At 44.2% G+C, this 16,019-nt stretch overlaps 1 protein-coding gene across 1 annotated transcript in view; it reads right to left on the bottom strand.

The window, feature by feature from the left end:
• The window catches only part of LOC147111056 (receptor-type tyrosine-protein phosphatase gamma-like), a gene marked incomplete at its 5' end in the record, with an annotated part of 521,022 nt that overhangs the window by 180,668 nt on the left and 324,335 nt on the right, over positions 1-16,019 (bottom strand). Inside the window, one exon of the mRNA XM_085999999.1 lies at positions 9,779-9,887. Within this exon, the coding sequence (XP_085856125.1) occupies positions 9,779-9,887 (109 nt within the window). The remainder of the gene's footprint in view (positions 1-9,778; positions 9,888-16,019) is intronic.

The following is a 16,019-nucleotide window of genomic DNA, read 5'->3' on the forward strand; positions in this document are numbered from 1 at the left end:
ACCACGTGGAGTGAATCGAATTGGCTGAAGGCTGGCTTCTGTGATGGTGGGGACCTCAGGAGGAGGCCGAGATAGATCATCCACTCGGCACTTCTGGCTGAAGATGGTTGCAAACGCTTCAGCCTTGTCTTTTGCACTCACGTACTGTGCTCCACCATTATTGAGGATGGGGATATTCATGGAGCCCCCTCCTCCCGTCAGTTGTTTAATGGTCTACCACCATTCACGACTGGATGTGGCAGGACTGCAGAGCTTTGATCTGATCCGTTGATTGTGGGATCACTTAACTCTGTCTATAGCATGCTGCTTCCGTTGTTTAGCATGCATTTAGTCCTGTGTTGCAGCTTCCCCAGGTTGGCACCTCATTTTGAGGTACACCTGGTGTTGCTCCTGGCATGCTCTTCTACACTCCTCATTGAACCAGGGTTGGTTGCCTGGCTTGATGTTAATGGTAGAGTGAAGGATATGCCGGGCCATGAGGTTACAGATCGTGGTCGAATACAATTCTGCTGTTGCTGATGGCCCACAGTGCCTCATGGATGCCCAGTTTTGAGCTGCTAGATCTGTTCTGAATCTATCCCATTTAGCATGGCGGTAGTGCCAATCAACATGATGGAGGGTGTCCTCAGTGTAAAGACAGGACTTCGCCTCCACACTATGCAGTGGTCACTGCTACCAATACTGTCATGGACAGATGCATCTGCGACAGGTAGATTGGTGAGGACAAAATCAAGTTGATTTTTCCGTTGTGTTGGTTCTCTCACCACCTGGCGCAGGCCTAGTCTGGCAGCTATGTCCTTCAGGACTCAGCCAGCTCGGTCAGTAGTGGTGCTACCGAGCCACTCTTGGTGGTGGACAATGAACTCCCCCACCCAGAATACATTCTGTGTCCTTGCTACCCTCAGTGCTTCTTCCAAGTGCTGTTCAACATGAAGGAGTACTGATTCTTCAGCTGAGGGAGGGCAGTAGATGGTAATCAGCAGGAGGTTTCCTTGCCCATGTTTGATCTGATGCCATGAGACTTCATGGGGTCCGGAGTCAATGATGAGGACTCCCAGGGACACTCCTTCCCGACTGTATACCACTGTGCTACCACCTCTGGTGGGTCTGTCCTGCTGGTGGGACAGGACATACCCAGGGATGGTGATGGAGAAATCTGGGAATTGGCAGAAAGATATGATTCTATTAGTATGACTATGTCAGGCTGCTGCTTGACTAGTCTGTGGGACAGCTCTGCCAATTTTGGCACAAGTTTCCAGATGTTAATGAGGAGGACTTTGCAGGGTTGACTGGGCTGGGTGTGCCTTTGTTGTGTCTGAAGCCAGCACCAAGGTCAATGCTGGGTGGTCCGTCCAGTTTTATTCTTATTGTTTCTCCTAGCAGTTTGTTACAACTCAGTGGCTTGCTAGGCCATTTCAGAGGGCAGTTAAGAGTCAACCACATTGCTGTGGGTCTGGAGCCACACATAGGCCAGACCAGGAAAGGACAGCAGATTTCCTTCCCTAAAGGATATTAATGAACCAGATGGGTTTTTACGACAATCTGGTAGTTTCATGGTCACCATTACTGATACTCAGGTGGGACAGGGGGCAAGCAACCAACCTACTGCCAGGAGGCGGCTTGGCATTTAAAATATTCTAATGAGGCCTAAAGCCCCTGCTTCAACCTGCTGTGCAGGTTGAACTGCAGGCGGCCAGGGGTCCCGGGGCTCGGGATTCCCAGAAGCTGCAGCGAGGTAAGCACAGCCTCGGGGAGCAATCCTTGTGAGCCAGGAGGAGCAGAATTGCTTCCTCCCGGCCGCCCAAGCTCACCCACCAGCAGCCCACCCCTCCCTGGGATCAGGGATCGGACAACCCCACCTGAGAATCGAACTCAGCCCCGGGGTCGGGGTTTGGACCCACCCCCCCTGCCCGGATCAATCCCACCCCCCGGGGTTGGGGATCAGACACCCCCCGCCCCCGCGCTTGGAGCTCCCCCCCAGGATCCCAGACCCCCCCAGTCTCATGGTGTCTTGATCAGCATTCCCCGCCCAACTGGAAGCCAGCCTGTCAATCAGGCCCATCATGCCGCACGCATGCTTCCACAGCGCGCGGGTGGGAAACGACAAGATCCAACCCATTAACTCTGTTTCTCTCTCTCCGCAGATGCTGAGTACTTCCAGCAATTTCTGTCTTTATTTCAGATTTCCAGCAACCGCAGCATTTTGCTTCTACCAAAAGTGCTGTTGTGTGCTGCAATTAAATCTCAAATAATAATGTATAGTAAATGTGCGAGAATTGCTTCATGTTGCATATGCTGTCAATTGGAACCTTGGAACCTGATTGAGTGGTGCCCAGAAAGCAACCACTGAAGAGGTCGAATTAATCTGAAACTGCATCCTCATCTTATTTGGTGTGGGGGCCATCCAACCATCCATTTAGGTCTCTTCTGCTTCCCCACCATTTTACCTTGGATCCCTGCACTATAGGGTATGAATAACTGTCAACACAACCTAAACTGCTTTCTGCTTTAGACATAGTGGGTATATTTTCTGATACCGGCACTGAAGTGGTGGGACCAGAGCACGGCAAGCATAATGCTCGCCGACTTCTCACTGGGCCAAACCACCAGAATTTTCAGGGATTGGCCTGAATTAATTATTTATGATAAGCTCCCAATCCATATTGGGCTGAAGCTCATTGCTTTTATAAAGGCTCTAAAAGCTGTTCATATTTTTAAAGTATATTTCTTTACACAGACTGTATAAGGCAAAAAATTGTCCGACAAAAGCTAGTGGCTAGCAAAATAAATGTGGAGGCAGACATGTAGACTGTGCAGTACCTGAACACCATTATATGGCTAGAAAGGAGATACTTGCAGTGATTTTCAATTGCTGACAGTCCAATTTTCAGCTGAAAAATGGGTGCTCGGCGTTCAAAAATCAGAGGGGAGAGGCACCTCGGTTGCCCCAATGAAACCCAAGGCCCACCTGCTGCAATTTTCAGGCCGACCTGTAAATGGGCCTGCCTGTTTCCGGTGTGAGGCTTCTTAAACTTTGGTTGCAGCACCTGGATTGCAATTATCAGGTGTGCACCACGCATACTCTGCCCATTTGTGGCAGGCTTTGGTCAGCCTACCCAGTGGTCCTTAGAGGGACCACTGGAGGCTGCTCAAAAAACGGCCCAGGAAATTATTAAGTTTTATTTTTGTGGGGTCAGGAAGAGCAGGAGTACTTCTTCCGGGCCTCCAAAAAAAACTGTGGCCCACTGTTGGCCCATTCGAGGCCCCTCCGGGATCGCCACCTCCCCCCATCCAGGCCCGACCTGCAAAAACAGCTCAACATGGAAGCCAGCCAATTTGAAATGGCGAGCTGCAGAGGGGTGCCCACCCGTAGCTCACTGGAGGCAGTCGAATTAATGCTAAACCAAAGTGGATTCTGCCGCCTGACACCGGCTTTGGGTGGGCAGCATAGCTTCACCATTTCGGCAGAAGTCAAAGATTGCCACCACTGCTACATAAGGTAAAGGTGAAGAGGGTTGCCCTCCAGTGCACTCTCCCCAAAGGACAGCAGTGCAGCATGCCTTGCAGGAGGTGGCAACCAATCTCAATGCTTTATACAGTATCGACAGAACCTGGGAACAGATGTTAAAGAAGATATAGAAGCTGCCAGGTAAGACCATCAAACAGTAGCATTAACCACGTAGATAGCCCAAATATGCATGCCACAAAGTACTGCTGTCAACTTGTTCCACAAATGCTGCTAGCCCATGTCTCCTTACCTAATGAAGGATATACTTGCCTTAGAGGGAGTGCAACGAAGGTTAACTAGATTGATTCCTGGGATGAGGGGATTGTTCTCAGAGGAGAGATTGAATAGACTAGGCCTATATTCCCTGTACTTCAGAAGAATGAGAGGTATCTCATTGAAATATATAAAAATCTTAAAGGGTTGGATAGGGTAGATGCTAGGAGGAGGTTTCCCCTGGCTGGGAAGTCTAGAACTAGAGGTCACAGAACAGAATAAGAGGTCGATAGCAAAATACTGCGGATGCTGGAAATCCAAAATAACAACAGAAAATGCTGGAAAAACTCAGCAGGCCAGGCAACATCCATGGAGAGAGAAAAAGAGTCAACGTTTCGGGTCGAAACCCTTCTACAGAATAAGAGGTCAGCCATTTAGGATTGAGATGGGGAGAAATTTCTTCACTCGAAGGGTTGCGAATCTTTTGAATTCTCGACCCCAGATAGCTGTGGGTGCTCAGTCGCTAAGTATATTCACAACAGAGATCGATAAATTTTTAGATACTAAGTCAATCAAGGGATATGGGGATAGTGTGGGAAGATGGAGTTGAGGCAGAACAACAGCCATGATCTTATTGAATGGCAGAGCAAGCTCAAAGGGCCGAATAGCCTACTCCTTCTCCTATTTCTTATGTTCTTACATGCCCATACTCAAGCAAAGCCCAAATTGAAACCACAACTTAGAAGTGACAGCCTTGGCATATTCACATATTCAAAGGGCCTCACACAAAATCATTGTTACACAACCTACCTGCATGATATATGGTCATTGACTTACACACTGGATTGAGAACAAGCTTTAATCAATGACCCCTTTACTTTGGGAAATGCAGCAGTGAGATGACATTGGACAACTGTGTTGTGCTGTTGCTGCTATTGTGGAAAGGAGATGAACGGGGCGAGCATGCTGACCTATGTATTACCCACTTGTTTGAAATATATATGGTCAGCACATTGGCTGATGCTGCAGATGATCTTTATGCTAGCCTGGTAGGATAGGGAGGCATAGGAATTGAGGGAGCAGATGACATTGGCTGCCACTGGCAGTGGAGGTTGGCTGTAGGTGTTCTTGCAGCAGATGGCCAAGATATGGAACTGGCTCCATGCTGACCTGAAGCCTCGAAGCAAATTGCCCATCATTTGCCAAATATGTGTGCCATGGTCTTCAGATATAGTTGGTGGCATAATGTCACGGTGGAGGCAGCCCTGCTCTGGTGTCTGCTGATCTCTGTGGCATGCCTCTTCAATCCTGTACCACGTCAACCATGAAATACTGCAATTGCGGTGCTTCAACACCAACCCAATCATTAAGTTGAAATTGACTTGACAACCATGACGTTACTCGTCACTTAAATGCAGTTCTATCCTTTTAGCTCCTGTAAAAGTTTGCATTGTAGGAGCTTCCTTTTCATCTTTCTTTTCTTCAGCTCTTCTGCTGAAGTCTTTTCCAGTGCCCCAACACCTGTTCTGTTCCTACACCCATTGGCTTTAGCTACCAGCTGGTGAGTGGGTGGCAGGTAAGGCGGAGATCACACGGGGGGGGGGGGGCGGGGGGGAGGGTGCGGGGGCAAGCCGGGTGGCAGCAATCGCGGGGGTTGGGGCAGTCATAGATCGCAGGGGGGGTGGGCTGGTGGGGGCAGTTGGAGATCGCGGGGAGTGGGGGCAGTCTGAGATTGCAGGAGGAGTCGGACATTGCGGGGTTTGTAAAGAGGTTAGCTTTGGAGGCCTGGGGAGGCAGTGTTGTAAATGCACTTACCTCGTGGATCTTCAGACATTTTATCTGCTGGGAAAACCTGGAGGCTCGCAGTTTCCTTAAAAGATTTTACTGATCTCCTGAGAGCGAGCTCGTTGACCGTCCTCCGACCCACCTCCGTTAAAACCGGAAGTGAGCAGGTTGGGGTCAGGTTTGAGAAATTGAAAATAAAAATTACCTTCCATCTGCCCCCAATTTTGCTATTTTGATGCAAACTGAAAGTGCAAAAAAGCAGCACCAGAACCTTCCGCCTGAATAATGCGGCCGCTGTTCACAGCATCTGCTGGCCGCAATCACCGGCTCCTCCTCCTCAGAACCCAACATCCGAGGCCGCGGAGCGCGCTCTGATCCAGCTCCCAGGACATGCACATGGCCCGGCTTCAACCGTCGCTCATTAGTCCGGTTACCAGCGGTCTCCGTTACGCAGACATTTTGGCTCCGGGGCCATTGTCTCTTCACCGAATTTCACAGGAAAGCTGCGTGTGATCCGGGTACTATAAGGGGATTTGGTGGGTTGGGGGAGTGAGGAGCAGGCATACTGTAGCCACAGAGCATGATCTCTGCATAAATTAAAAGTCCCACAGAAAAATAAAAATGTTAAATAAATAATTCTAGAAAATTGCATTTTTTATATATATATATATATATATTTTAAAATTAAGCAGCTAATTAAAAAAAATCCTCTCTCTTTAACATTTGCTCACTAAACTACTCCCTAACCCTAACCTTCAGTGAGCTCACCCCTTCTACTGGTCGAAAACAGGAGTTTGACATCCCTCTCACCAATTGGAACCCGCCCTGTCGCACAGCCCATTTTATTGACCGATCACAGGGCAGTTCGGGGTCATGTGGCTCCTGATTTGAACCCGCACGTATTCGGGGACGCATTTCATGAACCGGGGACTCTTCCGGTGGCATTGTTTGCCCGAGGTCACTGCACCTCATCCGAGGACTGTCCCCGGAAAACGGGAATGTATGGTCACCCTACCTTATGCTGGGGAAAATGCACTGTGTAATGCCACAGCAATGGGCTTTCTGTGGGAGGAGGACAGCATGTATATTACTGCAATATATACTACCTATCTGCAAAAGAATGACATGTTATTGTGCATTCTCAACACATGGTTTTTCTAAAACTTATCAAGCTGGGGTATACTCCTAGTGTCACCATTGGCTCAGTGGTAGCACTCTCATTTCTGAGTCAGAAGGTTGTGGGTTCAAACCCCATCCCGAGACTTGAGCACATAATCTAGGCTGACACTTCAGTAGATTACTGAGGGAGAGCTGCACTGTTGGAGGTGCGGTCTTTCGGATGAGACGTTAAACTAAGTTTAATCTGCTCTCTCAGTTAGATGTAAAAGATCCCATGTAGCTACTTGAAGAAGGGCAGAGCAGTTCTCGGAGTGTTTTGGCCAACATTAATCCCTCAACCAATACCATCAAAACATATTGGGGGAAAAATTGAGTTGCTCCCCCTTTGGGGTGCTAATTTAGCGCCCCGGAAAAATTAGCACCCCCATGGCCGAAATTGAGTGGTAGTGCCCCAAGAGAGAAGCGGGGCGTTACTGGAGGCGCCCCACCTTCCTCTTAGGGTGCTGCGAGGGAATATCATGCCGCTACGTGCGCGGTATTGCAAGCCTTCCTCCCCTTCTTAAAGGGGAGGGGCCTTGCGCAGCGCGACCCGGGGCCCAGCTGGGTCACCCGGGATCGGAATGCGGGCAAAAGAGCCCGGCACTCAAGAGAAGTGCCGGGCTCATGGAGCGCAGCCGGCACTCCGCGCGGGGGGGCAGAAGGCCGGGGACGGCAACGGGGGCAGGTGCTGGCAGGCGGCCAGCAACAAAAATGGCTGCCTGGCACCTCGCCTTTAAATAGCGCCGCCCCAGCCATGGGTGGGCCCCCCTGACCCCGTCGGACATAGCGTCCGGCGGTAAGTCAGGGGGTGCTACCGAAGATCGCGGCCGGGGCGCGAGCATGGTGCTGCGCACGGCGATGACGTCATCACTGGCGGCACAGCGCCACGAGACGCTATCAGTTACCGCCACCGCTAACCTCCCGCTGAATTTCGTGGGAAGAGATGGCGGCGCCGCGCCTGGGCGCTAGTTACTTTGCGCACCATTAGCGCCCTCTTAGGGCGGCCATCTGGAGTCGCAAAGCAACCAAATTTTTCCTCCATTATCTGGTTACTTATTACATTGCTGTAAATTGGCTACCATGTTTACCTACAGTGATTGCACTTCAAAAGTACCTCATTGGCTGTGAAACACTTTGGGACTCCCTAAGGAAGTGAAAGATAAAAATAAATATAAATTTTCTCTTTCTTGCCATCATGTGTGGAAGTTCTGGAATAAAGGAAATGTGTATTCATAAGCCTACTTCCCATTGGTCATTAGTTAATTGTAAGATGAAAGTTTAAAAACTCTCCCCACAAAAATACTTCCCTGGTTTTTCAGGCCAATGACCCTCACCATGCTGTGTTACAGTTCCACAGGCATGTAAAAGTGCCGATCAACATGGACGGTGAGCCACTCAACAGTAGAGGTAGCAAAGCTGAGCCCAGTCCAGTCCTTACCCTATGTTTACACACAAATATTTGCAACAGCAAATGTTAAACAGACACACTTATTGTGCCTGATCCAATCACTGAATGTACGACAATAGTAAAATGATGCCTTTTTACACATGCATCACTTCAGGCTTGCTCTGAACAATTGCTTCCATCTTACTTGAATCACCTTTTGAATTTTATGTCTTGTGTTTCTGTTTTTAAAAACACAGTTTGCCATACATCAATTTAAATCTGATTTCAAATTACTTCATCTGTCCCTCATCTTCGGTATGGATAGCCAGCCAGCACACATCCATCTAGTTCTAGAAGCAATGTCATCTATATGCTATTTACAAAGCCCAATGTGTTTCCAAGCACAGCTTTATCATGGTGTAGAATACATCTGCAAGGAATAGATAACTACATTTTTGTCATTCCATAATACAACTATTTCATTACTGAACTCAGCATTTGACAAGACTAAAAACTGTCATTATGAGTTATGGGAAAGAAGAGCAAGAGAGAATGGGAGGAAGGATGATGCAGGGTCACTTATACTCCAGCAAATCTAGGCAGAGGGATGGAGCTGAAGACTTCACTATACAACAAACATTGAGATATTTTCCATTGTTCCCCCCTCAATTAATAATTTCACTGATTTGCTCCCATTTTGAAAACAGTTATTAAAATATGCAGAGTACAATTATTTTAACATAAGATATTCGGGAATGTTTATTATTTTTCAGTAATGCCATCTCTTCCCATCAGGTGATACCATTGTGACCATAGCTCAGTGATAGATACAGTGTTTTACAACATTCCTAGTGACAACATATGGAATAGCCATAAAGACACAAACTCCAACAGCTCTAAAATGGGTTAAAATACACAATGCTAAATAGCATGCATTATAAAAAGCAAATAACATCTGTGTGTGTGTTGAAGGTCAAATAATACTCTCGGATTTCAGAACACTATGTAAGTCTCTTTAACTTCGCTCTCAGTTTATAACAACAATCCAAACACCAAATTGCACTGCTATAGACACTCACACGTGTTATATTTCCCCATATGTACAATCAGAAATATAAAAAATTAACAATTTAAAGATTTGTCCAAATAATTCAACAGTAAATTTTGGTAAAATTTACTTTTCCCCAAATCGGTATTCCATTCTTTTCAGATGCGCATGGACCTGTTGTGTATTTTCAGTCATTTCTGTTTTTTATCTCAGATTCCCACTATTTCCTTGTTATCTCAGTACTACATCGCCAATGGTTTACTTTGTTCCAAAAACACTGCTTTGATATCATCTCTGCACATTTGTGAATTGTCAGATTTCTGTAGATTTGGCCTCTATTTTAATTTGAATTTACAAGTCTCTCAAAACGTAATAATTTTTTACCTGCTTTAATTGCAATAGTAATAATGAGTTGCTTATTATTGACTATTTTTCTTTCAAGTATTTCTGCAGTGATTTGCAAAACAGCTGCTGAATCTCACTAATCCACATGCTATTATCCCATGGAATTAAAAGTATTTATTCAACTTATGAATTGATCAGATTTCTTCAATCCAGAGTGAAGAACATGCATTTATACTCACTTCATGGTGTTGTTGACCAGAAATAGACCATTTATTAAGGTTTAAATAAACACAAACATTTCAAAAATGTGATCATTATTCTCATGTTGACTCACCTTGAAACAGCATTGTCTGGCTAAAATCACTTCGCAGGTCATTCTGACACACAGCTTGAACACGAAACAGATAGAGTTTATCCAGGGAGACATGATTAATAATCGCTTCCTGCATTAGGAATACAAGAAAACAAATTACTTATTGCATATTCAGTTAATAAATTGTAGGAGCAATTAGAATGAGACAGTCTTGAAAATACTGAACCCTCCAGACGATCCTCCAGGCAATAGCATGCAACCTTTTGATGACTTTAAATATAATCTACAATCAGCTCCGTACTCTAGGTTCATTAGCTGGAGTTCAAACAAAACAATCCTTTTAAATACTAGCAAAGACAGTTAAAAGATTCGACAAAGCCAGTTTATTCAAAAAAAGAGAATATTCTTGCCCAGTGGGATCCAACTATTCTCAATTCACAAAGTTATAAAGATACTTAAAGACCTAATATAACTATGGTCTGGTGCAAAGTCATTATCCTTCAGGCACTAGGCAATAGATTTATGAACAGATAAATCAATGTCTTCTATGTATTAATGTGATTAAGCTAAAATAAAATGAACAAGTGCAACAAGTAGAATTACAGTGTAATTTATTCCACAGCTAATAAAGTCCATCTTAGTAAAAACATACAGGCATTTTGTATCATTTCATAAGTAGAAATTCTGACTCAATGTGGTAATAAAACCCTATTTGTTGCATGCAGCTATCTCTATTTAAAGGCAGGTCACGGCTCTGTACCAAATAAATAGTATGCAACAACGTCTGGTTTTATTCAACATGCTGAACCTGAATGGCTTTTGGTGAAGTCCCAGCTAAAGTCCATGTTGTTTTAAAGGTTGCCCCACAACGGAAAAAGATTTTTTTTCTTACTTTTGTGATTATCTCACAGAGTCTCAGCAGCTCACAAACGGGAGCGTGGCAGCCACTTGGCACACCAAGTGATGGTAGGTCACCTGGACAGCTGTTAGCAGCAGAGTCTGTTTGCTTACAGACGTGAAGCAGCCAAAATTATGTCAGCATCAGATCCAGAGTTGGCATGTCACATTAACAATGTCTGGTGTAAAATATTTCAAATATGTGGTAATAATCTCGCAGCAGGTTGCCAAATTCCGTCTTGCTCCTGAATACGTAAAGTATTTAAAACATTGTGCAAGTCCCAACGTTAATGAGCGGCACTGCACTGAGATTTCAAATGACATGGTAAATGAGCGAGCCAGTAACCTTGGACTTTGAGGCTGGCAGAGCTATTAGGGTGATATCTGTCACTTGATGACCACTACCTTCACTACTGCTCCTTGTGATACGACTCAAAAGTTGGGGAAAGAAACTGGGAAAAAAGGCAGGAAAATTTGCAAAATATATGGAAACTTACTCGTAAAATTGTCTACATTTTTATTGGAAATCTGTCCAATAAGTTTTGTTCCAAGAGGCTGACCTTCTCTTAATGGCCTTGGGTTTGAGTTTTGTTCCTTTGATTTGTACAGCTGGGCATGCTCATTCAATATTTTTTGGCCTCTGTGTATTGTAATGGAGTGAGAGGAGAGGTTGGGGAGGAAGGAGTGTAGGTTGGAAAGTAATCCCTGTTACTGTCTTGTTGATTGCTGCATGTGAAGACACAACTGCCATGGGTGAATAAACCTCACTTGTTTTAAGCTCCAGTTGGGTTGACTGTGGATAGGCAATGGCAAACATTCAAAGATCGCATGGATGAACTACAGAATTTGTTCATCCCTGTTTGGCATAAAAATAAATCAAAAAAGGTGACTCAACCGTGGCTAATAAGGGAAATTAGGGATAGCATAAGATCCAAGGAGAAGACATGTAAATTGGCCAGAAAAAGCAGTAAACCTGAGGATTGGTAGCAGTTTAGGATTCAGCAAAAGAGGACAAAGGGATTAATTAAGAGGGGGAAAATAGAATATGAGAGTAAGCTTGCAGGGAACATAAAAACTGACTGTAAAAGCTTTTATAGATATGTGAAGAGAAAAAATGGTAGACCAATAAAATACATACTTTGGTTCTGTCTTCACAAAGGAGGACACAAATAACTTCCCAGAGATATCGGGGAACAGAGGGTCTAATGAGAGGGAGGAACTGAAAGAAATCAGTATTTGTAGGGAAATGGTGTTAGGGAAATTGACGGGATTGAAGGCCGATAAATCCCCAGGGCCTGATAATCTACATCCTATGGTACTTAAGGAAGTGGCCCTGTAATTAGTAGATGCATTGCTGGTCATCTTCCAAAATTTGATAGACTCTGGAACAGTTCCCATGGATTGGAGGGTAGCTAATGTTACCCCACTATTCAAAAAAGTTGGTAGAGAGAAAATGGGGAATTATAGACCGGTAAGCCTGACATCGGTAGTGGGGAAAATGCTAGAATCCATTATAAAAGGTGTAATAGCAGAGCACTTGGAAAACAGTGACAGGATCGGACAAAGTCAACATGGATTTACAAAAGGTAAATCGTGCTTGACTAATCAACTGGAATTTTTTGAGGATGTAACTGGTAGAATAGATAAGGGAGAACCAGTGGATGTGGTGTATTTGGACTTTCAGAAGGCCTTCGATAAGGTCCCGCATAAGAGATTAGCATGTAAAGTTAAGGCACATGGGATTGGGGGCAAGGTACTGACTTGGATAAAGAACTGGTTGGCAGACAGGAAGCAAAGAGTTGGAATAAACAGCTCTTTTTCCGAGTGGCAGGCAGTGACTAGTGGGGTACCGCAGGGATCGGTCCTAGGACCCCAGCTATTCACAATATATATATAAATGATCTAGACGAGGGAACTAGATGTAATATCTCCAAGTTTGCAAACGACACAAAGCTGGGTGGGCGTGTGTGCTGTGAGGAGGATGCCGAGAAACTCCAGTATGATTTGGACAGGTTGGGTGATTGGGCAGAAGCATGGCAGATGCAATATAATGTGGATAAATGCAAGGTTATCCACACTGGTGACAAAAACAGGAAGGCAGATTATTATCTGAATGGCAATAGATTGGGAGAAGGGGAAGAACAACGAGACCTGGGTGTCCTTGTGCACCAGTCGCTGAAGGTAAGCATGCAGGTGCAGCAGGCGGTTAAGAAGGCAAATGGTATGTTGGCCTTCATAGCGAGAGGGTTCGAGTACAGGAGCAAGGATTTCTTGCTGCAGTTGTACAGGGCCTTGGTGAGACCACACCTTGAGTATTGTGTGCAGTTTTGGTCGCCTTATCTGAGGAAGGATGTTCTTGCCATGGAGGGAGTGCAGCGAAGATTCACCAGACTGATACCTGGGATGGCAGGAATGACGTATGAGGAGAGATTGGGTCGATTGAGCTTATACGCGCTGGAGTTTAGAAGAATGAGAGGGGATCTCATTGAAGCTTATAAAATTCTAACAGGACTGGACAGACTGGATGCAGGAAGGATGTTCCCGATGGCCAGGTAGTCCAGAACCAGAGGTCACAGTCTAAGGATAAGGGGTAAGCCATTTAGGACAGAGATGAGGAGGAATTTCTTCACCCAGAGAGTGGTGAACCTGTGGAATTCTCTACCACAGAAGGCAGTGGAGGCCAATTCGTAAAATATATTCAAGAAGGAGTTGGATATATTTCTTAAGGCTAAAGGGATCAAGGGGTATGGAGAGAAGGCAGGGACAGGGTACTGAATTTGGATGATCAGCCATGATCTCATTAAATGGCGGAGCAGGCTCGAGGGGCCGAATGGCCTACTCCTGCTCCTATCTTCTATGTTTCTAGGTTAGTCTGCGTGTCTAATTGATCACTGGATCCTGGGCCGGTTCAGCTTGTTACAATATATGAAACCCTGTAGGTTGTGAACATGAACAGCTTTAACACCTAGCAATCTTAGTACTGGATTACTTGCAGAGTCTTCAACTCATCATTAATAAAAATAAAATAAACTTTTAAAACCTTAGCTGTGATTTCCAGTATTGAAATCGAGAATCTTGCCTGTTTGTTTAAATCATAACCCAAGTTAACATGGGATTTGTTTTGTATGGTGAAAATGTTAGTATTGTTAGACCAAGGACTGGATGAAAAACATTTAGTCTAATTATTGCATCTTTTTTAATGAAATTTAACAGCAGGCGATATTAACATTTGACATTTAAACAAATGGCTCATGAGCCCTTACAATCTGCTCCTCAAAACCCAGAGAACAAAGTTCTCTTTTTGCTTGTATTTCTTGTTGGTACAGTATGTGATTTGGATTTTGTGGGCCTGGAAGTTTGGAAAGGGCTGTTTTGGCAATGTGGCGTAATAAGTTACAGGTCCACAGTTAACTCATCTCTTCACAAAGACAAGGAGGATCCCATGAGATTTTGTGACAAAAACAGTTGCTGAAATAAACTAAGGAGGTTTCTCTGTTCTAAAAACAGAAAATGCTGGAAATACTCAGCAGGCCAAGCAGCATCTGTGGAGAGAGAGACCTTTCGGATGAAACGTTAACTCTGCTTCTCTCTCCACAAGAGAATTCTTGACAGATCGCAAGTGCCGGGTTTTAGCGCATGCTCTTCACATGCCTAAACCCGGAACTAGCGTGGCCCCTACGGGTACGTATACACCTCGTCCACACCCGTAGGGGTCGCAAAATACGGCCCTATGTGTTCCAGACAGTTGATCGACATGAATTCTGTTTAGGAAAGTAACTAGTTAAAAAAGGTCATGGAATAAAATCGCAGGCTCATCAGTCTTCTCCCCATTATGGTACAATGGGCAATGACCAGGATAGTCCAGCTTCTCCACGATGGTACGTCATGACTGTTCAACAGCACTCTGCTAACTTCTATCTCATCCAACTGAGCAATTCCATTGCACACTAATCGGGTACTACCTAAAAGGCCTGCAACACTCCAGAAAAAAATGCTTTGTTTTAGTTTTCTTTGCATGCTTGTGTAATAACAGCAAAATCTTATTTGGTTCACAAAGGTCTCACAAAGTTTTACCCGTAGTGAAAGTGAACTATACAATAAGAGTGCATGAATTAAAGCAATGTTTTTCACATGGGTCCATAATAGAATGTTCAATATTAACAGTTGCTGCATGCAAAACAATTCATCAAATTTCTCCCAGGGTAAATAATCAAAAGTTAACAAGATGGTGTTCTTTCTGTCACCATCTTCCCAAGTGTCAGTTCTCGATTTAATTTAGATAAGCATCTGCTCAAGAATAGCCAGTTATGACAATGGGGAGCACGGCAATACATCATAGTCTTGACTACATTTTGATTGATTCCTGCAAGATTTCATAAAACACATCATCTATTAATGCAATCCAGATAACAATATTTTTTGAAGAAATTGAAAACAGAAATGGAAATGAACAAAAGAGACCTTCAACTATAATGAATAGATGAAATCTGATTCTATTACAGAGTATGACAGCCCACAGGATAGTGCCTGAGGAGAAGGACAATGACGCTTTGTATTCCTGAATTTTCTGTGTACACTAATGTAATGAAGGTTTTTTTAAATACAGACAATCTATCAATTAAAGATAAAAATTAATTTAGGAATTGAACTAAAATGTTACCAAAGCTAACAAATTCCCATGTACAAGAAGGACTTACAAATATATGAATCTACAGGAAGGACTGAGACAGTTTCTTGTAGAATTTATTGGCCGAAATACTGCTTCCTGCTTCCATTTTATTTTGTTACATTAAAATGTCACAGTGCATGACTATCTGTCCAATTTTCTGAAAGTCCCATACCTTGTGCTATCTTCCTGCAAGCAGTTTTATCAGTATATAAGCTTCAACTGCTCTCAATTCTCCCAGACTTCCCTATTTGATGTCATCTTTAATCCCAATGGCTCTATATCTGAAAGATTGTTTGATAATAGCATCCATCAACCTCTCAAGCCTGAAGTTTTCCATTGATGGCAATGGAAATTTGAGTCCTCGGCAGTCATAGCCGACCCATCTCTATTTCTTTCATATAAGATACCATTTGTGATGCCATATGGTCAGTGAAAAAAATGACTTGATGGCCATTTTGTTTTCCCTGTCTAACTTTATTCGGGTATTCTATCAAACCTCAGAAAACGTTAAATAAAAATAAAATTTTAGGATCGTGTAAGTTTTGAGTAATTCCAACTTCTCTGCTGATTTTAGAGATGCCCCATCTAAATTATTGTTAGATTCTTCCAATCTCGTTTCATTGGCCTACCTTCAATTCCACCCATGAATCAATTATAGCCCCAAAAAAACTATCTCACTTTCCAAGAGATAAATAA

This window comes from Somniosus microcephalus, chromosome 11, assembly GCF_052327205.1.
Source record: "Somniosus microcephalus isolate GS21.2 chromosome 11, FLI_Smic_1.0, whole genome shotgun sequence".
NCBI classification, from domain to species: Eukaryota; Metazoa; Chordata; class Chondrichthyes; order Squaliformes; family Somniosidae; genus Somniosus; species Somniosus microcephalus.